At 37.8% G+C, this 20,318-nt stretch overlaps 1 protein-coding gene across 2 annotated transcripts in view; it reads right to left on the reverse strand.

Annotated features, from left to right (window-relative positions):
* Emcn (endomucin) overlaps positions 1–20,318 on the reverse strand; it is a 91,152-nt gene that overhangs the window by 5,912 nt on the left and 64,922 nt on the right. For both annotated transcript variants that reach the window (XM_048456944.3, XM_087897543.1), the window contains exons 6-10: positions 14,366–14,455; positions 14,085–14,129; positions 12,479–12,574; positions 8,557–8,581; positions 2,927–2,988 (exon numbers count right to left, since the gene is read on the reverse strand). In XM_048456944.3, the coding sequence (XP_048312901.2) occupies positions 2,927–2,988; positions 8,557–8,581; positions 12,479–12,574; positions 14,085–14,129; positions 14,366–14,455 (318 nt within the window). The remainder of the gene's footprint in view (positions 1–2,926; positions 2,989–8,556; positions 8,582–12,478; positions 12,575–14,084; positions 14,130–14,365; positions 14,456–20,318) is intronic.

A 20,318-nucleotide genomic window follows, 5' to 3' on the forward strand; every position in this document is an offset into this window, starting at 1 on the left:
AATGTGGTCATCTTCCTGCCCCTGCTCCTATGCTCTACCTTTCCTACCAGAAGGGCTCTCTGCCCCTGGAACCACAGGCTAATGTGGTGACCCAACTGGAGTAAGAGGATTTGGGGAGAGGAAACTGTTAACATTGGGAAAATGACAAGACATTTAATCACAGCCCCTGTACTGTCTGTAAACAAAACAAAAGAGCAAAAAATAATTTTAGCGTGCACTGGAATTTTTCTTGAAAGTATGAGGTTTTAATGTTTATTTTTTCTCTTTTCCTTTCTTTATTGTTTATTTCTTATTCAAATAAATATTTGTTTATTGTTTTCTTTCATGACATAATTCATTTTGAGATAAAAGTCCTGAGATTCTATAATGAGACATGACTGTATCTCAAAACCATGTATGGCTGCTGAGATTCTAATTTCACTGTACTCCCATTTATGCATATTAATTAACACTGTGTGACTTAGACTTTGAAGTAAGTAATGTCAGCTGTAGCATTCTTCAATTATGATTTATGGGCATGTTGATGTCTCCTATATCAGATGCATTTCTTCATTTAAGTATTTTGAGGTTATTACTTGTGAAAGATAAACTCTATCCTTTCAGGATCTATTCTAGTTATATTTTAGGAATGGTTTTAGCATTGGTCTTGAGAGAAATGCAAAATAATTTTAAAAATTAAATTTCTTACAAGTGTGGTGAGAAAGATTTTATAAAGGAGATATATTTGAATAAGTTTGAAGGGCACTGAGAAGACATTTGATTGGAATAATGAAGTCACCAAGTCTTGTTAACAATAGACTTTAATCAAAATACTGTAGTCTAAGGACCATTTGAAGGTCATTATGCTTAGTTTCTTAGTTCTAGGTTATTAAAATCGATTCTGAACCACCGGTTTCTATCTCATTGAGACGTTTTCCAGTGGTAATCAGCCGGATTGGCCTTTGGGGTAATTTTGAAAGCAGTATGGTTCCCAAATCGAACTGGGAAGGAAGGAAAGTATCAGAGACAACCTCTTAACAGGCCTAAGATAATATTTCTTCTTTAAACATGGATCTTATCAACTCCTGTAGAAAGGAAAGGGAAATGTGTAAGGTTGAGAATCATCTATCTACATGGTCAGCTTCCCTTTTTTCAAGTACTATTCTGAGAGAGTCAAATCTGCTGTGCAGTTTGCAAAACAGAACTCAAGAAGGTTTCATTCAGGGTTTGTTGTTGTTTGTTTGTTTGTTTTTTGAGTGGGGGAATTCTCGTGAGAAACCTATGATCCTAACATCAAGTAGTTTTTATTATACCCAGTTCCTCACAGCTATCACTTGGACATCCCGCACAATACCTCAGCCCACATCTCCAGAGCCAAGGAGACCGTATTGCACTTGTCCATACTCCTAAAGAAGGGCAGGACAGCACAAAGAATCTTCGTGATGTTTCCTGGCCAGACACAGGCAGATTCTTGAGAATTTCTCATCATCAGTGGTGTTATTGTATTCGGGCTCTCTCACGTGCTCACTAACGCATAGTCAGGGTGCTTTCTTGATTTCTCACTCCCTTCTTTTATGCAGTAGAATAAACTTGGTTACATAGTCATCACTGGTGAGTAGCCAAGAAAATCCTAGACATGGATTTATATTACTCTCTGGATGAGTTTGTTGTTTTGCTTCATTAGATGGGGTTACTCCTGAGAGAGAAAATAGAGTGATCATAAAAGAAACACACTAAAGAATATTAGAGATGCAAGAACAAAAACCAGCATTCCCTTAGAAGAAAAATGGTGGACTGAGAATATTATCAAAGGGAGAGAACTTGCTTAGTATAGCTCTTGGTTCCATCTCCAGTGAGGAGGAAAAGGGAGAGAAGAGAGAAGATTAAGGTCTATCTGTGCTGTGTTGGGGGCTCTGGCTTTTCTAGTCCTATGCTTTTCTATGATTCTTTATTTTGCTTGGTGTATCCTGCCTGAAACTCAAACAACATCAAACTTCTGAAACCTTTCTTTTTGTTTTGGACAATACTTAGAGCCTGGTGTTTTGTGAATTTTTCTAACTACTGTAAATGTTTATTACCTAGTTCTTAACTCTAGTGTTCACTGGACATAACACATGCATTCTGGAACCATGTAATTTGATATTTAAATTAGAGCTATATGAATTACTTTGTAAAACTTAGAAGTTGTTTTTAATTTATCTGTTTGGTGATATCAATGCTTTTGCTACCAGTCTATTTGAAACAAGGGAAAATAACTATTAATTTTTCAAAGCAAGCTTGCATATTACTTGTTATTGATCTGGACAAAAACACATCTAAAACAAATCACATCTGCACTGTGTGAGAATTTTACATTTCAAACTGAGTCAAATATGGATAGGGAATTAAAAGCACGAATGAAAATTATATCCACAGAAAGATTTATTTTATGTTTCTTGGGAAAGTTAGTTGAGATTGTGTGAAATAATGTAGACCATTGTTTAACTAAAAAATTATAACTACATATGACCACATAGACAAACACACACGCATGCACACACACACACACACACACACACACACACACACACACACACACACGCACACTCCTTACCCAAAATGAAACAACACATCAATAGAACTTTTGAAAACCCTGTTAAACTTTCTGGTCTTTCGATCATTTCTGCAGAACAGTGAGAGTCTAACACTACTCCCCTCTCATTCATTAGATCATGTCTCTACATCCACCAAAAGCAACCCCAGTAATGCAAGGCTCAAGACTCCAGTTTATGAAAATGACATTTTAAAGATCATAGCCTCTACATAGCAGAAATTTGCATTTACTAAGATCTACAGCAGAACTGTTTCTCAAGAAGTTCTGCTTGGGGCTGTGTTTCATGGACTAAAGCCCAATGCCGGAGTCAGATTGCCAGCTAACCACTTGTGTTCTCACCAAATGGAAACTTACCAGACTCGTGCGAGATTGTCTTAACAGTGAGCAGGGTCACACTCTCTTTATCGGACTGAGGCCTGTTTGAGACAGAGACACTTGAGTTAGCACCAAGGCCAAGTGCAGTGTATCTAAACAAGGAAGTAGATGTGGCCCAGGGTGAAGAAAAGGCACAGGCAAAGACTACGTTTTTATAGGACTCTATGACAAACTCCCCGTTCCTTCACTAGAAATACAAGCGTACTGTGCAGCCCTTCTGGTAGTTTTTGAAGCATGATGGCAGATACCATCACTGTCACAGTGGCCAGCATCAGTTATAAGTTTAGATAAACATCACCTGGATCGCGGAGAGGAATGCCTAAATGTCCTGTGTCTCCAGTTCTGAGTCATGAGGTAGAAGACACAGAAACATTTGTGAACTTTCTGTTTGAATAGTGAGACCCAGGGACATTCTCTTTTATTAGATCACAAGATCGTAGTATCTGAACCAACTCTTTTAAAGAGACCTTTCCATATTCTTTCCCAGATTCCAGTTCCAAAACCTAGCTGCTTCCCTTAGATATCCTGAGAGCCTCCATTTGGAAGTAAGATGGATAGCAATCAAGAGTCATTATTTCTATCACAGTAACAATTTAGTGAAATAAAAATAATACTATGAAGGAAGGGTACACATTCAGGTAAATAAAGAGAATGTAATGACTTTCTTGGTTTTCAGCACAAAGACAGTGCCTCCTGGCTTACCAAAGCATTGCTTGAAATAGCTGCCTATGTTGCTACCAGCCATTCTGCTTGCTTTGCCAATCAAAGTAGAATAACATTGTGCCCAGGCAAAGCTTCTCAGAAAGTTTGAAGAAGAGGCACTGCTTTCCTTAGCTGTGGTGAACATGTTGAACATTTCATCAGGAAAACTATCTTAAAATGATGTGTGGTTTGCATGTTTTTTTTTGTTATTTACATCCTTCACTGCATCTTTTCTTCATCTTTTTTCCTCTTTCTTATACCTTGTCTGTACCTAAAAGCAAACTTCTCTTTTATTTGTCTTTAAATAACTCTGACAAACAACCAAATCCCATGTATGGTAGCTTCCCTACATTTTTTTAAAAAGAAAACATACTTTTAAGAACTGCAAAGGAAAAAGGTCAAGTAACATAGAAAGGCAGATCTATCATAATTATACCCGACTTCTCCATGGAAACAATGAAAGCCAGAGGTCCTGGTCAAGCGTTATGTAGACACTAAGATACCATGGATGACAGCCCAGACTACTATACCCAGCAAAACTTTCAATGATCATAGATGAACAAAACGAAATATTCCATGACAGAACCAGTTTTAACCAATGCCTAGCCACAAACCCAGTCATACACAAAGTACCAGAAGGAAAACTCCAAACCAAGGAAGTTGGCTACATCCACAAAAACACAGACAATCGATGATCTCACAGCAGTAAATCCCAAAGAAGGGAAAAACAAACAAAAGAACATCACCAACGATGAAAACTAAAATGACAGGGACTAGCAATCACTGGTCATTAGTATCCCTTAATTTAATGGCCTCAACTCACCTATAAAAAGACACAGGCTCACAAAAAAAGAATCCATCTTTCTGCTGCATACAAGAAACACACCTCAACCTCAAAGACACATCACCTCAGAGTAAAGGGTTGGGAAAAATTTTCCATTCAAATGGACATAATAAAAAAGCTGATATAGCTATCCTAATATCTAACAAAATAAACTTCAAACTAAAATCAATCAAAAGAGAAAAAGAAGGACAATTCATATTAGTTACAGGGAAAACCCAAGAGGAAATCTCAATACTGAACGTCTATGCTCCAAATACAAGGGTATCCTCATATGTAAAAGAAACACTACTAAAACTTAAATCACACATTAAAACCCACACACTAATAGTAAGAGATTTCGACACCCCAATCTCTCTATGGGACAGGTCTGTCAGACAGAAGATTAACAGAGAAATAAGGGAACTAAATGATGTTATAAATCAAATGGACTATATAGAATATTCCATCTAAACATAAAAGAATATACTTTCTTCCCAGTACCTCATGGAACCTTCTTAAAAAATTGACCACATACTAGGTAACAAAGCAAACCTCAACAGATACAAAAAAGTGAAATAACTCTATGTTATCTTATCATATCAAAATGGCTTAAAATTAGAACTCAACAGCAACACTAATTCCAGAAAGCCCACAAACACATGGAAATGAAACAATGCTCACCTGAATCATCAATGGCTCAAGAAAGAAATAAAGGAAGAAAGTAAAGACTGTTTAAAATTCAATGACCACACAACATACCCAAATTTATGGGACACACTGAAAGTATGTTAAGAGGAAAGTTCATAGCACTATATGCCTACATAAAGAAGCTGGAAAAATCTCATACTAGTAAGTTAACACAACACCTGAATACTCTAGAACAAAAAAAAGCAAACTCACCCACGAAGACTAGGTGGTAGGAAATAAACAAATTGAAAGCTGAATCAACAAAATAGAAACAAAGAAGACAACACAAATAATCAATGAGACAGAGAGTTGGTTTTTCAAAACAAACAAACAAACAAACAAAAACCCCAACAAAATAAAGAAACCTTTATCCAAATTAACCAAAAGACAGAGAGAGAATATTCAAATTAACAACACCAGAAATGAAAAGGGGCACATAACAACAGATGTAGGAAATTCAGAGAATTATTAGGTCATATTTTAAAAATCTGTACTCTACAAAATTGGAAATTTTAAAGGAAATGGACAATTATCTGGATAAATATTACTTACAAAATAAATCAAGACTAGATAAACAAATAAAAAAAAACATATAACTGCTAAAGAAATAGAAACAGTCACCAAAAGTCTTTCAACCAAAAAAAAAGCCCAGGACCAGATGGTTTCAGCATAGAATTCTACAAGATTTTTAAAAAAGAACTAATACCATGCTCCTCAAATTGCTCCACACAATAGAAACAGAAGGAACACCGCCAAACTCTTTTTATGAAGCTACAATTACCCTGGTACCCAAACCACACAAAGACATTACTAAGAAAGAGAATTATAGACCAATCTCACTCATGAACATTGATGCAAAAATACTCAATAAAATACTGGCAAACCAAATTCAATAACACATCAGAATAATCATTCATTATGATCAAATAGACTTTATCCAAGAGATGCAAGGGAATGGTTCAACATATGAAAATTTGTCAGTGTAATCCACCAAATAAACAAACTGAAAAACAACACATGATTATCTCATTAGATGCTGATAGAAGCTGCAAAAGGTATATCATCGACAAAATACAACACCCTTCATGATAAAGGTTTTAGAGAGTAGGGATACAAGGAATATACCTAAACATAATGAAGGCAATTTACAACAAGCCAACAGCCACCAACATCAAACTAAATGGAGAGAAATTAAAAGCAATCTTACTGAAATCAGGAACAAGACAGGGTTGTCCACTCTCACTGTATCTATTCAATATAGTACTTGAGCTTCTAGCCAGAGCAATAAGAAAACAAAAGGAGATCAAGGGAATACAAATTGGAAAAGCAGAAGTAAAACTCTCACTATTTGCTGATGATATGAGAGTTTACATAAGTGGCCCTAAAAATTCTACAAAGGAATGTCTACAACTCATAAACACCTTCAGCAATGTAGCAAGATACAAGATTAGCTAAAAAAAAAAAATCAGTATTCCTCCTGTACACAGATGATAAACGAGCTGAGATACATCACCCTTTGCAATAGTCATAAATAACATAAAATATCTTGGAGTAACTTTAACCAAACAAGTGGAAGACCTGTATGATAAGAACATTAAATCTTTGAAGAAAGAAATTGAAGAAGACACCAGAAAATGGAAAGATCTCCCATACTCTTAGGTAGGTAGAATTAATCTAGTAAAATTAGCAAAAAAAAAAATCAATCTACAGATTCAATGCAATGCCCATCAAAATTCCAGCAAAATTCTTCACAGACCTCAAAAGAACAATACTCAAAATCATATGGAAAAACAAAAATCCCAGAATAGCCAAAACAATCCTGTACAATAAAGGAACTTCTGGAGGCTTCACAATCTGACTTCAAATTCTACTACAGAGCTACAGTACCGAAAACAGACTGGTATTGGCATAAAAACAGACAGAAGGACTAATGGAACCGAATCAAAGACCCAGATATCAATCCATACTCCTACGAACACCTGGTTTTTGGCAAAGAAGCAAATAATAATAATAATAATAATAATAAAATAAAATGGAAAAAGAGCATATTCAACAAATGGTGCTAGCATAACTAGATATCAATATATAGAAGAATGAAAATAGATCCATATCGATCACCATGCACAAAACTCAAATCCAAATGAATCAAAGACCTCAACATAAAACAAACCACACTGAACCTCATAAACTAGAAAGTGGGAAGTACACTTTGAACACATCAGCACAGGAGACAACTTCCTAAATATAACCCCAGTAGCACGGACACTGACAGAACAATTAATAAACAGGACCTGACACTGAGAAGCTTTTGTAAAGCAAAGGACATGATCAACAAGACAAAATGGCAGCCTACAGAATGGTGCTTCAACAACCCCACATCGGACAGAGGGCTGATCTCTAAAATATACAAAAAACTCAAGAAATTGGTCAGCAAAAGAACAAATAATCCAATAAAAAATGGGCTACAGACCTAAACAGAGAACTCTCAACAGAGGAATCTAAAATGGCTAAAAGACACTTAAGGAAAAGCTCAACATCCTTAGTCATCAGAGAAATGCGAATCAAAACAACTCTGAGATTCCATCTTATACCTGTCAGAATGGCCAAAATCAAAAACACTCATGACAATTTATGCTTAAGAGAATGTGGGGTAAAGGGAACACTTTCTTGTGGGAGTGCAAACTGGTACAGCTGCTTTGGATATCAGTATGGAGATTTCTTAGAAAATTAGGAAACAACCTACCTTAAGACCAAACAATACCACTTTTCATTATTACCCAAATGATGCTCAGTATTACCAGAAGGACAAATGCTCAATTATATATAGCAGTATTATTTGTTATAACCATAACCTGGAAACAACCTAAAAGCCCCCTACTGAATGGATAAGGAAAATGTGGTATATTTGCACAATGGAGTACTGTATAGTAGAAAAATATGACATTTTGAAATTTGTGGACAAATGGATGGGTCTAGAACACAACATATTCATCATCATATCGGGTGAGTGAGATAACCCAGAACCAGAAGGACAAACATCATATGTACTCACTCATACGTGGCTTTTAGACATAAAGCAAAGAAAAATCAGTCTACACTTCACAATCCCAGAGAACCTAGACAACAAAGATGACCCTAAGAGAGACATAGATGGATCAAATCTACATGGGAAGTAGAAATAGACAAGATCTCCTGAGTAAATAGGGAGCATGGGTACCATGGAAACAGGTGGAAGGGGCGGGAAGAGGAAGGGAGGGAAGCAGATAAAAATATATAGCTCAATAAAAACAATTTAAAAAGAAAACAATACATAAAATGTGAGTATAAGTTAAAAATTCTTCTATATGTAAATGACAGGATTGAATGTTTTGTGGAACAGCGACGCAGGCCAACTTACTGATCATTTCCGTTTTCTGGAGCACCTACAAGAGAAGATGGTTGTTGTTAAATGTGACATCAGGGCCGTTTTCTGATGAAACTCTTTCTAAAACCTGTTTTACTTTTACTATCTACCCATAGACATTTACTCAGGCATAGTTAACACTCAACCTGGCGTGGAGCTGTCCTTGTTAAATAAGCTACAAGGAACTTTGCTCTGGTTTAATTTTTACCATATAACATCACATTACTTTGAGAATGCACCATCTAGGATTGTCTATGATGTGGACACTAGAAACTTCCATATATTTGCTCTCTCTCAGAAACTTCTCAAAGGATCGGTTGCCCTTTTCAACCAGAGAATAAACTTTTCTACTTCCCTTATGCACTGCTCTTTCTTGGGAGACAAATCACTAGAGTTGTGGCAAGTGAGAGTGGAGATATCCTTTCTCTTGGGTTGTAGTACAATGTCACTCTCAAGACAAGCCTTCGAAGTGCCACTGAGGCAGCTAGCTTCCCAAGTGTCTGATAGACACTCCTTGGGTTCACTGTGAGTATGTTTCCTATTGTAGGATCATGGCCTCCTGGAAGCAAATGTTAATCTGTTCCACTCATTTGTTTTGCCCTGATTATATTCCGTTCCATTTGGCTCCCATGGCAATTTCTCTTCATTTCTAATCTAGGTCCATCTTTGGGGATGGGCCTCTTGAGTATGTCTCGTCTGTCTTTGAGTATTATTATTTTTATGAAGACCTTAGATAACATTAACATTTAGGCTGCTTCTATTTCTGTTGCCCAACCCAAGACATCCAACTCTATCTCTAGTTACCTAAGATTAACCCATTGTACCCCATGCATCACACTGATATATAACCATTTCTTTATCAGTAGCATCCAGCAGTATGTTCTTATTACCATAAGTACTAAATGAAATATTGCCTGTGATGTTCATAGGCCTCCCATTCAAAGTGAGCTGATCATATATGAATGCATGTTTTTAGCACTTTTGCTTAGAATATGATAGCAATGGGTTAATTAACTGATAGATGCCTGCCAAACTTTCTGCATATATCCCATGCCTGTTCATCTATGACAGTTCAATCTATGGCAAACATTGCTCAGAGAAGCTTCATTTCCAACTTCTGCTTCATGTTGTCTTCCAGAGGGCAGAGTGGGCTTATTAATACTGTGAATGTAATGATGTCTCCCCCCACGTACTTGGTGATTAATTGCAGGTCTTTAATGGTGCTAATTTAAAGACAACAATGCTGGACATTCTGTGTGGAAACAAAGCTAACAGTAAGCAAATAGATCTGGCTGGTTATATAACTTCCACACTTTATTCCTTTAGCGTCAGTTTTAATAGAAAATATCACTTTTAGCCTCACACATTTTCAAAGTTTTCCAGTTAAATAATTCTTTTTCAGTACACAGTATTTTTATAAGTGGATTTAATAGATTAGTCTTTATCCGTCTCATAGACTGACCACCCACAGGCTTCAACTGTGACACTGTGAGGTCTGTATTCCCATTGAAATAGGGTTGATGGCTTAACAACGGGTGTGTGGGGGGAGCTGGTTTATGCAAGTCCTATTTCCTCTTTGGAAACTGGAGAAGAAAGTGTTTTTCAGACATTGTAGATTCACTCTCTCACTCCTACAGGAAAGAGCATTGTTTTCTTTTCCTTTTCTCTTTTTTCATTTCCCACCCAGAGAGCAAATGAATGCCTCTGTTTTGGTCTGCTAACTTCTCCTTTGGCTGTCATGATCTGCCCCAAGCGTCTGTGAGATGCACAGTCAGTGGCTGGCCTAAACCGCATTCATTAGCATCCTAGGGTAAGAAGGTAACCTTGTAGCTTATAAGCCATATAAAAATAAGTACCTTTTACCTTCTTAAGATCTTAAGAGGCTTACGTAGCATTGTGTTAGTGAAATAGAATGCAATTAAAGGGAAGATTTTCTTCACTGGCCATTTTAAAATTTTAACTCAACAAGCATAGAATAAAAGTCTACTGCTATATATCAGGCATAATGCAAGAGGAGCTGTACGCGGCCTACAGTAGGACAGTTATTGTTGGGCTCACAGGCAATACAGGCACAGAGCAAAGTAAAATTTCGATAATACCACAAAACTGTTAATCTGATTTGTAGAGTAAAAATTAAAGGTATTATCTGTTCTGTTTAATGAAGTGTTATGTTATCCAAAGGTAGAGGTGCTGGCTGAATCCTAGGGGTTAAGCTGCAAGTGTGTTCTAAAAGCCAAGTGGTGGGCAGGTTGGACATTTCAGGAAAATGACAAGAATGGCTAACTGTATGAAAACCTGAATTTCATAACCCATTCAGGGCAGATGTCTGGAATTGGCTGATGGACTGGAGTTCATGTGGTAGAGGGAATAGCCGAGCTAAGTAAGCAAGTAGAGGGAGGTGCCGGCAAAGCGTCCACTCAGAAGACAGCACCATCCTGGGACTAGGAGAATAACTAAAGATAAAAGGAAGGACCATGAGTAGACAGTTTTGTTCAGAATAATTCATTAGCATCGGCTCATTGGATGAGACAACTGTACTGTTCTAAACTAATGTAAGTGGAGACTGCTCATTTGTTTCCTGGCCGCCCAGACCCGAGTAATATCACGGAAACTATATTAATTACAACACTATTTGGCCCGTTAGCTCAGGCTTCTTATTAACTAATTCTTACATCTTAAACCAACCCATTTCTATTAATCTGTGTATCACCACAAGGTTATGGCCTACCAGTAAGTTTGGTGTCTTTCTTCTTCAGCAGCTACATGGTGTCTCGTTGACTCCACCTACTCTCTATATATCTCTGTTCAGATTTCCCACCTGGCCTTGCTCTCTGCTAAACCATTGACCAAACTCCAATCCATCAGCCAGTTCCAGACACCTGCCCTGAATGGGTTCTGAAATTCGGGTTTACATACGGTCATCCATTCTTGTTATTTTCCTGGAACGTCAAGCCTGCCCACCATTTGGCTTTTAGAACACACTTACAACTTACCCCCTAGGATTCAGCCAGCAACTCTGCCTTTGGATAACATACCACTTCCTTAAACAGAACAGATTATACCTTTAATTTTTACTCTGCCAACTGGATTAACAGTTTCGTGGTATTATCGAAATTTTACTTTGCTCTGTGCCTGTTTTGCCTGTGAACCCAGCAATAACTGTCCTACCATGGGGCACATACAGCTCCTCTTGCATTATGCCTGATATATAGAAGTAGACTTTTATTATGCGCTTGTTGAAGTATAATCAGTCTGCTAAGCCAATGGTCAAACAGCTTCTTTATTAACCAATGGTAATAAAACATATTCAGAGTATACAGAGGGGAAACCCCATCAAGCTAAGATGATTATGATGACAGAGAATTGATAATGGTGGACTCTCGATGAGGACCATGAGGGAATGTCTTACCTTTATAAACCATCTACCCTAAAATATTAATTTAATATACACTACAATAGAAGGTTTATGTAAAGAAATGATAAGCCACATAACACCACCACAGAAGAAATCTATGTTGGAAAGAAGTTGAGCCTTCAAGGAGGGAAATAGGTTCCAAAGTATAATTCTTGAGATTATGTCCTTCCAAACTAAACTTCCATACACCTCTGCTTACTCTCTGACCCAGACACATTCTATTGCACATCATCTTCAGAGCACACACCTGTCACTGTCCACACAGTTGAGGCCATTTCATTAGCTTGAATTGATCTATCGTCTACTACCAGATCTTAATCTTCACTTCTTACTTTGAGCAGTATACAGAGAATTTCTCCCCATTCTTTGTGATCGGGCGACATGGTATTGTCACTAAAACTCTTCTCCTTTTGACAGTTTTAAGTTCAAGGTTGCACTAAGCAAACACCCATTTTACTTCTGGGAAAACAAAATGAAGCAAAAGAAAAGGTCATCACTTGCCTGGGTCTCTCTTCCAGCAGATCCGATACAAACCCACCAGAGTAAATACCAGGAGTGTTATGACAACCAGCGCGATGACCACAGGCAAAATAACACCTGAAAAGTATTGGAGACACCGTCAGCTGGAGTGATGCTGATTCCACACAAACAGACCATGCCGGACAAAACATGCATGCTTCCTTCTTTAAACAACATCCTGTCATAATACTGGTCTATTTCAGGCAATAGTTAGTCTGATCCACAGATTTGCTCTGCTTGTCATTTCTGACATATCCACTTGATGTCACTCTTGTAGCCTTTCTTAACCAAACTTCCAAACCTCAAGGAGATGGCGTATCTTCCTGGAGGCTGGGGGCCTAAGGAGAGAGGGGACGACCAGAGGCAACAGTTCTCTAGATTAGAGTTAAACCGCCCTCATTCATTATGTTCTTTTGTCTTCTATAATGATGTTACTTTTTTAAAAAAAGATTCAACTGACTTGGGTGGTTCTAATCCTAAGGCCGAAACTTGCATGCTTCTGTGCAACATGCTGCCTTAAAGCTAGGAAATGGGTGAAAGAACAGTAGAGGTATTGGATAGCATTTTAGAAAGTCTAACAATGTCGGTAGAAAGAGTTGGGTATGTGCACCCGTGCATATGTTTGCAAGGGGTTTGTTTGCTGTTGTGAATTCATGGAAGGCTTTCCTGTTTTGGTTAACAAGGGAGTTTTTGAGTTTTCAGTGATAGTCGTGTGCAAGGGTAAAAGTTTAGCGGTTAAAGCAAAGGAGCAGGGAATGGGAAAATTAGTCAGGTCTTCCTATCTACTCCTGTTCTTCTTACCTATTTATTAAGGGGCAATAATATTATAATTCTTCAGTAGGGTAGCTTACATTTCACTATCAAGTCAATGTGAAAGCATACTTGAAAATAGATCTTGAATGACGTTATTTCCTTCTCAAAATGAAAATTTCACAAATCAATGGGTCAGTTCTTTCTGAGACACCTTATTTAACGAAATGGTTTTACTGAAACCAAAGATAACCATTTGCCATTTCAGCTTCGCATACATTCATCTTAATGTTAATTACTAAGGGAACAATCGAAATACTCTTATTCATACTTAGCACACCTCTAAGGTGTTATATTGCCTATGTTTGTTCAAGTTAAAATAAAATTAACTACCATCAATATAATAAAATTCCATCAAGGTGAAAAAATGGTTATGTAAATTAATTGCCTTAAGAATATTTAATTGGCAAATGAAGATGGATATGTTGAAGGCATATGGCAAGATGATCTGGAGAAAATTTACGTGTGGTGATTTTGTCTTAGCTGAATACAGTTCCACCAAGTCGTTATTTGTTCTTTCTGGTAATTGCTTACCACTAGGACAAGAGTGAAAAAGAAAAAGAAAAAGAAGAAAAACAAAAGAAAAAAAATGGCCAGGGTATAGTAATTAAGATCAGATTTATGGGGAATTTTTAAAGCAGACTGCAGCTTGAATTATAATGGAACTACAGGCTAAGTAAAGTTGAGAAAAGACTATCCATAACCCTGTTCCTTCATGGTTCTCACTTGTATATTCTGCATGCCTGTTCCCATGAATGGAGATACATATGCTACTCACTGGAGAGGGTTGATGAAGTGGTTGTGATCTTCCCATCCTCAGTGTCTGTTATTTTGAGAGAGAAAACAAACAAGTCACCTTTGATAAATATGTCAATCTATACAACCTTCCCTCTTTCCCCATTTAAGGAAATAACCGTGATTTATAGTTATGATGTTATAAATGCAAAATTTTCCCTCACTCGGCAAGAGCTATGTTTTGAAAATCAAGATAGATGGTGTTTATGTCATAAAGAACAGCGAAGTAGAATACGTTTCCATTCAGATATACAAAAATCATACCCTGAAGATGCGAGATGCTTTTTGGAGTTGTTAGTGATGCCGAGGGTGATGCGGTGGTTTTAGATGAGGCATCTGGCAGTTGAGTGGTACCTATAGGAAAATCACAAACCCAGGCTGAGTTACGGTATTAAGTCTTCAGATTGGATTTCTTTGCAGATTTAAACAGTCTGCATTTTCAAAGACCTGGGAAAGCACTTGATTTTGGTATAATTGGTTACATAAAATGGTAAAGGCACAACTTGACTTCACGTATTTCTTCTGGAAAAATGATGGACTTTGGCATCACAGAAACTGAATATCAGTATTCCATTGCACAGAGCAGAATTGGCCAAGAACATGTGAGGAAGTTTCACGCTCCAGTTCACAGTGCACAGAAATGAAGGCATGAGGTTCTCGACAGGTGTAAATCTACAATAAACACGAACCGCTTTTCAGATACTTTCAACTATGGAAAACTGTCTATTGTTCATTACACATGCTTAAAACAGATTAAAAATGCAGAAAACTTCAGGTTTTATTATATTTCCCAATGGTCGGAGATAGACGATCACTGCAGTGGCTTTAATGAGAAGTAGGGGAGAACCAATGGAGACTCTTAGGTTTATGAACTCCTTCCCTAGAAAAATGGATGCTTGATTGTTTCTTCTCCATTTACCCTGACCTTTTTTCCTTCAAGGAAGATGTCTTTGCCATATTCAATCATTATCATTATGAACAGACATTATTAAAAGTTTAAAATATAAGACACCATGCCTTAGGAGACATAACAGAATGCATGACATATCAAGAAATGAAAGGAAATACAAACACGAAACGCTTTATAATTTGATCACACTCACTGTGAAATGAAAGTAAAACTGTGGTTTAGAACTTTTGAAAATGAATTCTTTGTCTCATGTGGCAGAAAGTTCTCTTTTGTGTCATAGCTGCTGGCTCATCTTTCCATAAACTCTCAGAGGGCAAAAGGCCTAACTCTCGCTAACCCTCCCACAGAGCTCCTGCCTCAGCCTGTGTGCAGTAAGGCCAGGCTGGCCATGTCCCTACGTTGCTTAAGACTCGCTCTGAGTTCTGAGGCCCTGGATAATTGCTCCGGGGAGATTGATATTTCTAGGGCTGCCACGGCGGCTCTTTCCTCCTTTGCCGCCCACGGCACAGCACACACTGCGTGCTCTGTGGGGGAAGAATCATGTTGGGAGTCTGCCCTGTGCTGCCAGGCAAGAGATCTGTGGGAGGGAGCTAGATACATGCCCATAAGAACAAAGAGAAATGTCAGGCTAGTGCACAAAGCAGGCAAAAAAAAAAAAAAAGAAAAAAAAAGAAAAAAAAAGAAAAAAAGGAATATTAACTGAAAGAGTGGGAGCTCGCTGAAAGCTCGCTGCTGTTAGTTGTGCTTTGCTGTGGGGATGGATTATCTTTTAGGCGTTTCAGGAGAGGACGAGATGGCTGGCTGAGTAACCAATGGGCTGGGGATTTACCAACAGCTAGTTACCAAGACTCCGCATCCCACCTCATTTCCTCCTTATGTTCAGGCCAAAAGTTGCTCTCAGAGTGATTATTTCTGATGTAAACAACACCGTCCCCAGCTTTCTGTGTTAAAATGTGTTGATCGCCCAGGGCCGGTACTGCTCCATTAACCACCGCCCAGAAGATTGCCTTGTTAACCCCACGTGAACGCTCAGCGCTTCCGAGACAGAAACTTCCAGGTTCCTATTTTGTTTTTTCTTCTAACTGGATTTCTTACTTAAGAAATCTTTTCTGAATTTAACACACACACATACACACAGAAACACGCATACACACATGCACGAATGCACACACGTGTGCTTACCTGTATTGTGTGTTAAGACTATTTGGTGTTTGCATTTGTTTTATTTTTCTATTTAATTAAAAATACCTGTTATGTCATTTATTTTATATTAGTGCACCTCAATTTGAGAAACCCTGCCTCTAGCAGGATCATATGGCTGAATGGTACTTGGATAAACCTACTAATTGTGAGCCTAACGTTATTCTTTCTATAACTATAACAGAGGGATTCAGTGTAGTCTGATAATCTCCATTTATTGTGTTGAAAATGTGCTACCATAAATTTCTACCAAAATAACCCTGCCGGAAAGGGCTCACGGGAAGAATAATGTGGTAGTTAGGGGCACGATGCTGAAAGCCAGGGCCAGAACAAAACTCTGGCTCTAAAGCTGACTTCCTGTAGAGGCTTGTCACATTATTTCAGCTCCTTTTGTTTGATTTTCTGATATGTAAAGGGCTTTAAAATAGTTTTCTATTATATTGTTGCGGTAAAGATTAAGTAAGAATAAATTTAAATTGTCTAGGAGAGCCACTGGTCCTAGTCTGGTTATTTTAAATTATATAGTGTCATAAAACATATGCTGTATGATATTGCTAATTGTAGGATTATGCCTTTCAGAAAGTTGGGCTTCCCAGCTAAAGAGAGTCTGTCTAGTTCCTCAAAGATTCAGAGTATAGCTGTGTGAAATTGGCTTTTCAGACATTTCCATGCTTTCAGGTGTTTCTTTTCTCCAGTCAAGAGTGGAAGAAGCTGGAAAACAAGGCCCTCTTAGATCCCCCAGTTTGCATCTGGGTCCCGATTATCATGACTGTGATGGCTATTAAACTCTAGAGGCATTGTGTCACAATTTAAACGCAGCTTCCAAACTTCAGGTCAAAACTCAGAGCAAGCTATGTGAAGCAAATTCTCTTAGAGCCAAGCCTATTCTTTTGAAATTTATTCACATTTTGTTCATAGATTCTGACAGAGGCACTTTTTGTTTTTTTAGGCAGGGTTCACTATGGCTGTTTTGGACACATGTAGAGGAGGCTGGCTTCAAACTCGCCGAGCTCTGCTTTCCTCTGCCTCCAGAGTGCTGGGATAAAGGTGTGCGTCACCACATACATGCTTTTGCTGTTAACTTCCTAACAGCATACTTTACTGTTGTCTTAAGGAATCTCAGCTTGACTAGGGAGTGGTCTTCAAAGGCTTGAAGCTATAGAAATGTAGGTGGCTGAGATTTCCCCCTTGTTCTCTCAACTCCATTTTGTGCTGATCTGAGGCTGTACTGCCCCAAGACTGATGAAAGCCAAGTGTTAGGCTGGCAGGGACAATCATGCCCACCACTTCTTAAGAGTCATGAACGTCTCCTAAGATGCCCTTTGGCTGGAATACTCCTTGATGACCTTCCTAAAACTTCCTAAACATGAATGTCAAGCTAGAAGGCTTTCACTGAACTGTCTTCTCCTGTAAATGTATGTTTCCTGTCCCAATCAACTTTTTATTAGCAAATGAGAGCAATACATACTCACAGTGTAGAAGAGGATTGATCCACAGCACTCTCCTGCCCTCTCTCCACATCAGACTTACCTTCCTGTCTGATAACTTCTCCAGCATTGCTCTCCACTTTACTTTCATGTATTATCTCCATTGGGTTTTTACCCCTTTATTTTTTTTTATATTTATGCATGTGTTTAAATACATAAATACAACTTGTTGAGTCTCTTTAGTGTTGACTGCATGATTTTAGTGGTCCCCACTTGGCATTAGATAACAAATTAGCGATCTTGTCCCTGGGGAAAACGGATTCTCTCCCTCTAAGCATCTGTTAATTTCTGGCAGCTCTTTATCTAGAGATTCGTTATAGGGGGGTTTGTGAGATCCTCATTCACGCTGACATGTTGCATTGTATTTATTTTTATTCATTCAGTAATAACCACAAATAGAGGCACACTTTGTATCTAACAGTAATTGATTGAAGAAAGCACAGTACAGTCTAAGATGAAGGTAAGGTATTTCAAATGATCTAGGTGAAACTAGGGATAAAGAGCAAGCATCAAAGTATTCCAAGTGTCATGATGAGTGAGCCTATGCCACCTCTGATGAAACAAAAGAAAGATTTGAGAAGCTTTAGTATTGATGTATAGCGTAGGTGAGGAAACCAGCACCAGGAAATGAGAGTCAAGGCAAACGGAGGAAGTAATCATGCTACAAGAATATGCGTAAGTGCAGATGCTGACATTAGTCACAAGGATGGGTGCTGAGTATCCTGACACCTAGGGAAAGGATGGAGACTATGCTGGACTTCCATTATCAGAAACAAAATGGATTCTGATTAAAAGCAACTAGAACATATATAGTTCAGCTAATGGATGCTATGCATACAGTTGGTAGAGCTGTGTTTGCGGAGGGGACTGTGACTGTAGGAGCATTGAATGCTCTTCCAGCTTTAAGAACTTAGATTCTTTGTCATAGATTTTATAGATATATTCATGATGGAGCTCTCTGGTCAGTTAATAGGTAGAACACCAGAGGAGAGTTTTTCTGCCTTTGAGTGGCTGAGACTGAGTTTGAGTCCCCTTAGCTTATGTTACTGAACTGGGATTCTACTGCAGCAAAGTCAAAGTTTTATCTCAAATGTCCATCATTTTGCTTTGAGTCATCAATGTAATAAACCTGAGATATAACATATTCTTATCAGGAAATAATTGTGAGCTGAGATCTACTTAGTTTAGATAACTGTTGAAGTTGATACTGAGGGAGGATGATTTCCCCTTTCTTATTTGGTTTAAATAGATACTAAATGCCAGGAATTTATGCATGAGATCCAGGAAGAAACGAAGCAGGATACCATTACTTCTATATGCACCAGGTAATTTCATCTTTAAGAAAGTATGCTTAATGTTGTATTTTAAGGATGAGAGATACCATGGCTCAGGGAGATGAAGTAAACATGTCTGAGTGTAAGTAAGAGAAAATGTAAGTTAAATATATTCTGAAACCATTTCTAGTTCCTTTCTATTCTTCCATAGGATCAACAGATTTTTAAAGAAGACTATTCTATTTGCTTATATACAATCATTCATAAGGTTAATGAAATTTGTTCTTTGAATTCTGAAAGGTTTAAAATGTTCTTTCTCCACCAGTATCAATAATCTCTAAAAAATATTAAGGATTTTACTTCAAATCTGTATGGGACAGTATATATCAGATATTATTCTAAATACTTTGCAAGGAATAAGTCTCTCAATTATTATTGAGTTATTGCTCATGTTTTTCAAAGCAAAAACTGAAGCTCAGAGAGATTAAATATCCTCCCAAGATCACATCATGAGTAGGCTGTAGAGCAAATATTTCATTGCAAGCTCTAGAGTCAATGAATTGTTTTGATATTATAAAACCTTAAGCTACACACTCCAGACAGCTTATGATAGGTGTATTCCTAGTATGAGTGGGTTATTGCTGAGTAGAAATGTCAAGATTCTGTCACTGAAAGATAGAGAACTCACTGGACAATAGTTTGCACAGAGTGATGCATGCCTCACTTTTACTTGCAACTGGAGGTGGGGAGTACACTGAACATGCTCACACAGCATGACCCCTCCTCCTTTCTAATGGTTTGGTAGGTTGATCTTATATTGTCTGTTCTTGCTTCTGCTTTTCTACCAAGTTTTATGTCCACATTGTAATGACAGTTCTGAAGCACAAATTTGAAGAATGAAGGTATCTTGGAATCTTAATTGTGCTGGCCATTACAGGAGATCTGAGATACCACCATGATGGTATCTCATGATGGTAACCATGATGGTTATCCATATGTGCCCAGACATTGGGCTGAGTCTTACTATGGAGTGATTTGGTTGAGGTTAACATTTGACTTGGTAGACAAAGTGAGGAAGATTGCCTTCCTCAGTGTGAGTGGGTCTTGTGTAATCAGTTGAAGACCTGAGAAGGGTAAGGAGAAAAATCCTGCTTCCTCATGGCCTTGAATGGTGACAATGACTTTTCTTGCTTTAGAAATACCAATTTTTTTTGTCTTTTAAAAATTACTTATTTTTAAGTTTTGTATTTGTTTATATATGATGTGTATATGTGTGTGTATGTATATGTTTGTGTGTGTGAGTATGAGTTCATGGCATATATAGAGGTCAGAAGACAATCTTCAGT

The sequence above is a fragment of the Myodes glareolus genome, chromosome 17 (assembly GCF_982192425.1).
Source record: "Myodes glareolus chromosome 17, mMyoGla1.1, whole genome shotgun sequence".
Classification (NCBI taxonomy): domain Eukaryota; kingdom Metazoa; phylum Chordata; class Mammalia; order Rodentia; family Cricetidae; genus Myodes; species Myodes glareolus.